The following is a 9,272-nucleotide window of genomic DNA, read 5'->3' as shown; positions in this document are numbered from 1 at the left end:
CCCCTGCCCTGGGGAACGGGGGCTCCCGAAGCCGGACACGGCCGTTACCATAAACATAATGTAGCGGGGCCGGAAAAGGCAGAGCCCCCTTGTGCGGAGCGATGGGGCAGTTTGTCCGCGGCCCTGCGTGTGGAGGCCCCGCCGCCCGGGGCTCCGGCCCGGCCTGTCCCGCCGGGCTGGGCCCCCTGGGCCCGGCCCCTGTGTTGAGTTCGCTGTTCTGTAATTCAAGTCTTGTTTGTCTTCAAGGAAAATAGGTTTCCCACAGACAGTGAAGACGTGAGCTAGGAAATAATTTTTAAGTAGTCGTTCGGCTGGTTGTTTAGATAAATGTGTTCTAAGACACAACTACAGCACTAAAGCATCACAAAGGGAGTACTTGAAAATACCTTGAGAATGGTACCATAACTTAATGCCAGCAAACAAGAAAATGTAGAAGAAAATACTCTATAATTTTAATAACTTATGTTATTTTAACATCTCTCATCGTGATTTTTGAATGCCCAAGAAAAGAGAAAAGCACCTTTGATGTGGGCTGGCAATTAGAAAACAGCTTTGCAATATGACAATTTAATATTCCCATCTTGAAAATGATCCTGGTCATTTAGTTAAGTCATTTACTTCATAAACCAAATAGTAAGAAATGTTTGGCCAAATGTGATAAAGGCAGAGGAAATCCTACGGCATTATAACAAGAAGTGAATTTTAGAGAAAGGAAATAACTGTAACAATCGACGCAACCTCGCTTACATGCCAGTCAGGTTCCAGGAATTAAAACCAAAACAAAACAAAGGCAGTCTAAAGTTCTTACTGTACCCTTAGTACTGATAAGGAGAGGGCCTGAAAGCTATTGTGTGTGTTTGCTGTGCTGGAATATGTTTTACCTTTTCCAGCTTTTATTGTCTCCCTTATATACAAGTGTTTATCTAAAAAATCTATATGGCAAGTTGTTTTGTTTCTTAAAATGAGTTTTACTAGCAAATAAAGGTCCCATGAATCTCTTGTAATAGTCAGCACTACATGGTCATATAAGAGCTGATGATGATTTAATGTGATATCAAGTGTAGGATATATGAAAAGACAGCAACATCAACATTTTTAAATTTGATCACACAGATGCAGTTCTTTCATTTCATAGTGCTTCTCTGGTGCTAAGCATCAACAGGTCCTGTCGATAGAGTTTCACAAAAAGACAGATGCCAAACAACTGAAAGCAACGGTGCCTGACCTTGAGGCAGAAGCACCACCTCAGGTGAGATACACCCCAGTAGTGCCTTGGGAAAGTGGTATGTCCAGGCTGGAATTGTCAGCAACCAACACAGCCCAGCTGTTCCTGAAACAAAATACTACTTCTTCCCTGGGACTTGCACCTTGTGGCTGGTCATGACATGTGGGCCTCTCTTGCCAGAAAGTGCTGCTTTCTGTGGTGTATTCAGTGACAGCCATGACACTTTTTCGCTTCAGAAAATGGTTAGATCCCTCTACTTTCTAACATAACATGGACAGAAGAGCAGGAAGACTACCATCCTTTAAAGCCCCCATGGATTAGGATTTGGAATACCTACTTTTAATTGCTCCTTTCCTAAGGAGCCCTAAACACAACAGTACCACTGCTTAGGAAAATGCCTTAAGCAGACAGTAGTCCCAGCTTTAGCTGATAGGTTGTTTGGCAAATGTGGAGCATTGGATGTGTTTTTTCAGTTCTCACTTTTTACATCCTTCCTCTTTTCATGACTGTTTAAGCACTCAGAATTTTAGTGGGAAGGAGAAAATAACTTTTCCAGCTAATGGTTTCTGTACTTATCTAAAAGGAAGATCTGTTCTAGTGCACGCTTATATATTTCATATAAATCCCTCGTTGGGATAATTCTTTCCCCTTTTTATCCTACAATGTCAAAATAAATGCAGTTACTGGATCACAACCTGCAGCTCCATGCTTCCTGAGTTGCACAGTTTTCTACTACTCTTAAAACACTACTGAGTTACTTGCTTTCTTGAAATTCTCTTTCTTCACACCCTCTAGGCCTATAACACTATTACATAGTGCTCAGGACAAACTCTGGACAAGTTTTAGCATCCTAGAAGGAACAAGCATTCAGGTTTTACCAGTTCAATCTTGGAGATTCCTGTTGTCATTTTAAGAGATTACCACATGCAAGCTGTCTTCCTTGTCTTTACTGGAAGCTTCGATACCTGGTTCTAGTGGGAAATGTCCCTCTCTAAAGCTGCTATTCAGAGCCAAAAACATTGTCAGGGATCTGGATTCCAGATAAACTAAAACATCTGTCTTAGGTAAGGAAAGACACACCTAGGCACATGGGCTTAGTTATAAACTACAGACTACCTAAGAGAACTCTGAAGAGTTCAAAGAATGTACAGTGTGTAGAGATACCCTAGCTCATTCTAATAAAATTGGCTGGAAACACCTGAGGAGTCAGCATCTTTACTTCTGCCACCTGTGCTGTAGGAACCATATCTTCCATCTTGCCATTAAGGAGTGCTTTACTTTTAAGGACGATATGATTGTCCTAAAATACTTGAATTTTAAAGCAATCCTTTGAATAGCACTTACCAATACCCAATGTATCCATTTGGAGTGCTTCCAGTATTCTTTCCTTAATGCTAACGATTCTTGGACCATATCCTTAAAGGCAAGTTTACAAAAAACTCAGAGAAACAACAAAAAAAATATTAATATAAAGCTTTATAGGATAATGAAGAAAGTAACATATTTTTGTATAAAAAACAATAGCTTATCACTTAAATTATTCTGACTTTCTGGGAAAGTAGAGTTTAAGCCAAAGACTTTGGAGTCAAAGATTTAACAAAGACAACCCCAAAACACCTCTGTAAGTCAATTTATATCACCCTAAAAGCATGGTAAAATAAACACATTTTGGTAGCATGTGTAATCCCAGTAATGTAGTACCCATGTTGGAATTCATAACTATTTAGTTCTAGAATATGTTGAATTACATGGGTCACATCTTGTGTCACTGTGTGTATATACACTATTCCCCTTCCCACTTAATTATGTAACTGCCACATATATTTGCATAAAACAGCTGTTTAATGAATGTTTATGTATTTATGTTGTTTAATGCAGTTAAACAGCAAGAAATCAAGAGCTCTGGCAATGTAGTACCAGTCACAACTCTGCAGAATTCCAGCTAATAATTCGAAGAATAGCAGCAGTCCTGAAACCAGATTTTCAAAACATGTGCATGAAAATATTAAGGTAAATTTGATTTAACATGAATTAGTGTAATGAAAAGACATATGAAAATAAAAGAAGCAGAATGTGTCTTTTTAAAGAAACATTATTCAATTTTACCTCTAATAGCCACATCTTGTTTTACTAAAATAGGTAAGGGCATTTGTGTGTAAGTCTATAGCTTCTATTCACATTAACAACTGTGAGCTTAGCTTAATAACAACCAGGCAAAGATTATAAAATCAGTAGTGCCAGCTGCCTGGCCTATGTACAATCAGGCTTTCATGAAAAATCTGGGCAGTGTATTTGACAGCACCAGAAAGCAGCTGTTCTCAACAGCACACTTCCGCTCAGAAACTACAGCTATGGGAGTGAGAATTAATGCTCCTTTTCACAGCAGTGCACTCTTCCACTGATCCTTACGGCAGCTGTTGTTGTGCTTCCCCTAAACGCTGAAACGAGAGTTGTACTGGGACTGCATGCAGCAATTGGCAAAACACTGAGTAGGCAAAAGCCCTGAAATTGCAGAGAGCTGGATGAGGTAAATCATGTGTTGTTTTTGTGATCTTTGTCCTTTCAGTATCATACTTCCTAGGGCCATAGTGGGTTAGTTTGATAGCCAGGCAGGATAGTAATTTGGTCCCACACCCCAGCTGTCTATCTTAGAAGAACACTTGGAGGAAGATTGTCTGGAAAATCCTATAGGCCATAACTGGCCCCTATGGAAATAAAAATTAATTTTGGGGGGTTTCTTCCTTTTACTGTACAATTATAGCTTAATGATTGGGTGTATATTTGCAGCTCTGTCGCTTCCCTGCTGATGACTGTGGGAAAGCCACTTTGTCACATGGCACTATGGTTTCTCTACATGTGCCATTGGAATAATTCAATTTACCTTCTCCATGGAACACTCTGAGGTCTGTGTAGAAAGCTGGAAGCTGTAATTATTTTAAGAGCATTGGGAAGAGTTTATTGAGGAAGAAAGCTTACGTGATTTTGACTTAAAGTGTTGCATCTTTTCTAGCTAGTCTGAACTGGCATATGGCAGTTGTGTCAGCAACTGGGACCCCAGCCCATGTGGCTTTTAAGAAAAACATAGTGTAAATATAACCATTGCAATCAAACAGGTTTACTCTTCAATTTTGCACTTGCTTGTCAGGAATCCCGAAACAGCAAATTTTCTGTCTTTTGAAGAGATGTTTGGGGGAGTGCTCAATACTGCATTACTTGAACTGACTTCTTCAGAGCTTTTACTTTAGAGACAGCTCAGTAAACTGATGCTCCTAATTCAAATAAATCTTCATGCTCCTATAGTAAAAACCAGCTTTAAGTACTGTATTCAGCCTCCGACTATTCATATTTGATTTTACTTTAAAATACGCATTTATATTAAGGTCAGGGTATCCCAGACAGATACGCTTGGATGTAAACCGATTTTGGGGACGTTTGGGAAAACTGACAGTGTTGTTGGAGCCCAGTAGATGTCAGTGTCGCGGCACAACGTACTGCTGCAGCGCTGCTCCTAGACAGGTGGGATTGGGGGCCTTCCGAGTAATGGATGAGTTGCCTTGGGTCATAGAGTTTGACTATGTAAAGTCTGTCACATTTTTATGTAACTGTAGCAAATAGTTTTAGGACCAATGATGCAACCCATTTATTCTGACTGTATGGTGTGATTCCCATCAAACAATTTGAATTCAGCAGAAATAATTTAGGGAATAAGAAGACACTCCAAAAGCAAACAAAAGGAAATATTTCTGAATAAATGGACATTCAGTGACCTAAAAACTTTTAGAGACAACTGATGTGAGCAAAAAATGCTTTGACTTCTGACTCTCTTCTCCAAAGGAGTCTCTCTCCTCTAAAATGTGACAGCTATTCTGGCCTTGGTAAGAACTGAAATTATGCATTTTATTATTGATTGGGGAAATGGAATTTTAGATCTGAAAACACATGAAATAGTAAAGTTCATTAAGAGATAGAATTATGTAGAGGTACAGAAACACACACAAAAAAAGGGAAACCTAGATAAAGAAAAAGCAGAATTTGTGGAAAGCATAGAAATAGGAAAGACAGAGAAATTCCATTAAAAATATAAAAAAGTTGGTGCTGTTAAATTGTTAAAGGCAAAGTAGAACAAAGGGCAAATTTTAATGTTGCAGATACAAAGACAGTGAAGAAAATCGCAGATGATCTCAGATTTGCTTAGTTGTTGGTGTATGCAGGAAAACCATAGAATGATAGAAAAGACCAGGCTGGAAGCGACCTCCAAAGATCCAACTTTGTTCCAACCTTTTGTGGAAAAGGGAGCCTAGACGAGATTACACAGAATCACACAGAATCACAGAATCGTCACGGTTGGAAAGGACCTCTGAGATCACCAAGTCCAACCATCAACACAAAGAAAACCCCAACCAAATACAAACAACCAACACATTCCACTGGAAAAAATCCCCACAACCCCAGCCACTAGAGCATGCCCTGAAGCGCCACATCTACACGTTGCTTGAATCCTTCCAAGGATGGTGACTCAACCACCTCCCTGGGCAGGCTGTCCCAGTGCCTGACCACTCTTTCAGTTTAGAAATTCTTCCTAATATCCAATCTGAAGCTTCCCTGCCACAACTTCAAGCTATTTCCTCTGTTGTTATTTATTTGGGAGAAGAGGTCAACGACCCACCTCCCTACAGCTTCATTTCAGGTAGCTGTAGAAGGCAATGAGGTCTCCCCTCAGCCTCCTCTTCTAGCATCCTGTCCAGTTCTGTCTTGAAAACAGGTGCAGCTTGACAAGCACTAAGTAGAGTGGGATGATCATGTAAGTCTCTTTTCTCTGCTAGTAATGCCCCTGCAGATGTAGCCCAGGATCTGATTTGCCCTTGCTGCTCCAGTCGTGCACTGCTGGTTCACATTCAGCTTGGTGTCCACCAGGACCCCAGGTCCTTTCCAGCAGGGCAGCTCCCTAGCCACAGAGCTCAGCCAGTACCGGGTTCTTTGGTTTTGTTGTCACAGGTGCAGGACTTTGCACTTCTCTTTGCTAAACTTCATATTGTTCTTACTAACCTCCTCTTCCAGCCTGTCCAGGTCTCTTTGTGAGATGGGATCTCACCCTGCTCTCTGGACCTTTTGCAGTGTAAGGAAGGGGCTGTAGCAATTTAGGAACTGGAGCAAACAAACACTTTCCCAGGAGATGCATGTCCTGTGAAAGGAGAACAAGCAGGGCTCATACTCCACCCCTGGGTTGTACTGCACAGGGAGAAAGCCTAAATTGAAGAATGAATGCAAGTGGGTTTTAGGACTGCTTGGTATGGAGAAATAAATTAAAGCTATTTTTGCCTCCTTTGAAGAGCTAAAAAATCTCCTTCAAACATCTGAGATGTCTGACTGAGCTGCAGGTGAGTCACATGGAAATGAGGAGTGGCACCAGTACAGCTGGATTTATGGTGAACACGGGGAACCTTGATCCAGGCAGGTCAATACATGTAATAAGGGAAGTTCTGCATCACTGTAGCTGCTATAACCCTCATCTGGGATAAGGTCTTTCCAAACGTTGCTGGCCAAAACCTAAGACAAACACTGAATCTGCACTCTCCAAATGAAGGACAGCCAGACCTCCTGCCATGTAAACATTTGTTTAGAAGAAATCTTCCTTCTGTTTCTCTGTACCCTGGAGTTGCCTTATATTTCTTCCACCCCTTAAGTGGGTGCAGAAACAGTTGGTCTTTGAGCAGTGAAGATGATCTACTGCTCCTACAAAGCTGTCTGTGCAGAGGTGAGGCTTGTTGAGTGGATGACTAGTTGTGGGGAAGTCAATAGCACTACAGCATTGTAACTCCACAGGGCAGCTCATCCTGGTTCCAGCTGCTCCTGTGCACTGTAGAGCAAAGGACTTTCTTGTCTACCTGCTAGAGAATCTGGCACACTGACATGGAGTGGGAGATGATGAGAAAAAGGCTGGACAAAGAGCAAAACCCACCACACCTGTTTTACAAGAGTGTGTGGGAAGAACTGTTGTCATCTCTCCATCTCTCCTGGATATGTAGTCCTGTGTAAGGCAGTGAGTGTCTAAGGATTGCTGAGAGACACAAATTCTGGTACTCCCACCTAGCTTGGTGTCATCTGCAAACTTACTGATAATACATTCTATGTCCTTATCAAGATCATCAATAAAGGTGTTAAACAGAAATGGTCCCAACACTAAGCCCTGAGGAACACCACTTGTGACTGGCCACCAGCTGGATTTGACTCCATTGCCCACCACTCTTTGGGCCCAACTGTCCAGCCAGTGCTTGATCCAACAAATTGTGTGCTCATCCAGGCCATGAGCAGCCAGTTTTTTTATGAGAGTTCTATGGGGAATTGTGTCAAATGTTTTTTAGAGGTCCAGATAGACAATATCCACAGCCTTTCCCTCAACCAATAGTTGGGTCATCAGGCTATAAAAGGAGATCAGGTTCATCAGGCAGGACCTGCCTTTCATAAACCCAGGCTGACTGGGCCTGATCCCCTGGTTATCCTCTCTATGTCTTCTAATAACACTCAAGATGATCTGCTCCATGACCTTCCCTGGTACCAAGGTCAGACTGACAGGTCTATAGTTTCGCAGATCCTCCTTTCTGCCTTTCTTATAGATGGGTGTTACATTTGCTACCCTCCAGTCCATTGGGACCTCCCCACTTAGCCAGGACTTCAGGTAAATAATGGAAAGTGGCTTGGTGATCGCATCTGCCAACTCTTTCAAGCACCCTTGGATGTAGCCCATCTTGTGTGCATCTAAGTGGTGTAGTAGGTCTCTGACCACTTCCTCTTTAATTGTGATGACCTCATTCTGCATCCCCTCCCTGTCTCCTAGCTCATATGGCTGTATGTCCGTAGAACAGCTAGTGCCACTGCTAGTGAGGCAAAGTAGGTGTTGAGCACCTCAGCCTTTTCCTCATCCTTTGTTACTAAGATTCACTTTGCATCCAATAAAGGATGGAGATTTTCCCTAATCCTCCTTTTGCTGTTAATGAATTTATAGAAACATTTTTTTATTATCCCTAACAGCTGTAGCTAGTTTGAGCTCTAGCTGTGCTTTGGCTCTCCTAATTTTCACCCTGCATAGGTTCACTTCATCTTTATAGACTTCATGAGTGACCTGTCCCCACTTCCAAAGGTCATAGACTCTCTTTTTGTTCTTAAGGGCCAGCCAAAGGTCCCTATTTAGCCAGGCTGGTCTCCTACCCTGCTTACCAGCCTGCTCCTGTGCCTTTAAAACTACTTTCTTGAAGTATGTCCAGCCTTCCTGGACTCCTTTATCTTTCAAGGCACCTCCCAAGGGACTTTCTCAATCAGTCTTCTGACCAGGTCAAAGTTTGCCCTCCAGAAGTCTAAGGTGGCAGTTTTACTAACCCCTCCCCTTGGATCCCCCAAGGATCAAAACCTCAGTCATCTCATGATCACTGTGCCCTAGTCAGTCTCCAACTTTTACTGCCCCTTTTACTTGATTTGATTATTTATCCTCATGCCAAGACTTTAAAAAAAATCTGCATTGCTAACACTGGTATTTATTTGGCATATTAAAAAGTAACATCTTCCTAAACAAAATTAATGTGCAGTTTATCATTATGTACGATCACATCTATCTATACATCTGATCATATTTGTGTCACATGATCATTGTTTTGCACTCTCCATTACCTGAAAGGGACCTTTCCCTATGTCTTTTCTGATGCCTTGGATATTCTACAAAGTGGTGCGTCGACTGCCATTAGTGCTTTCTCCTGTGACGTGATCCAAGAGTAGTTAGTTTATTTTCCATTAGCATGTGTTTATTTAAAAATATGTGGCTTTTCTACAATGTTTAAAAATGCATAGGCAAAAAATCTTCACATACAGCCAGGCTACATGAATACTTACTGTTTAACCTCAGAAAAATATATTAATGGAAACACCCAGAAAGAAAACAAACAGAGAAACCAGAGCTCTCCAGAGCTTTCCAAGTTTCTTGTCCATCCTGCTCTGAAAAATAACCCCCTGGGTGCACGTGACCCGCCCCGTCCGCACAAGGCACCGGCTGGTAACG

General features: G+C 41.7%; 1 protein-coding gene across 1 annotated transcript in view; it reads left to right on the top strand.

The window, feature by feature from the left end:
• The first annotated feature begins 101 nt into the window (after nucleotides 1-101).
• Nucleotides 102-9,272, top strand: part of ODF2L (outer dense fiber of sperm tails 2-like) — a 29,490-nt gene continuing 20,319 nt past the window's right edge. Inside the window, exons 1-2 of the mRNA XM_010006741.1 lie at nucleotides 102-233; nucleotides 1,136-1,249. Of these exons, the coding sequence (XP_010005043.1) occupies nucleotides 102-233; nucleotides 1,136-1,249 (246 nt within the window). The remainder of the gene's footprint in view (nucleotides 234-1,135; nucleotides 1,250-9,272) is intronic.

The sequence above is a fragment of the Chaetura pelagica genome, unplaced genomic scaffold (assembly GCF_000747805.2).
Source record: "Chaetura pelagica isolate M959 unplaced genomic scaffold, ChaPel_1.0 scaffold69, whole genome shotgun sequence".
Lineage (NCBI taxonomy): Eukaryota > Metazoa > Chordata > Aves > Apodiformes > Apodidae > Chaetura > Chaetura pelagica.
This window is presented reverse-complemented; position numbering and strand designations above follow the sequence as displayed.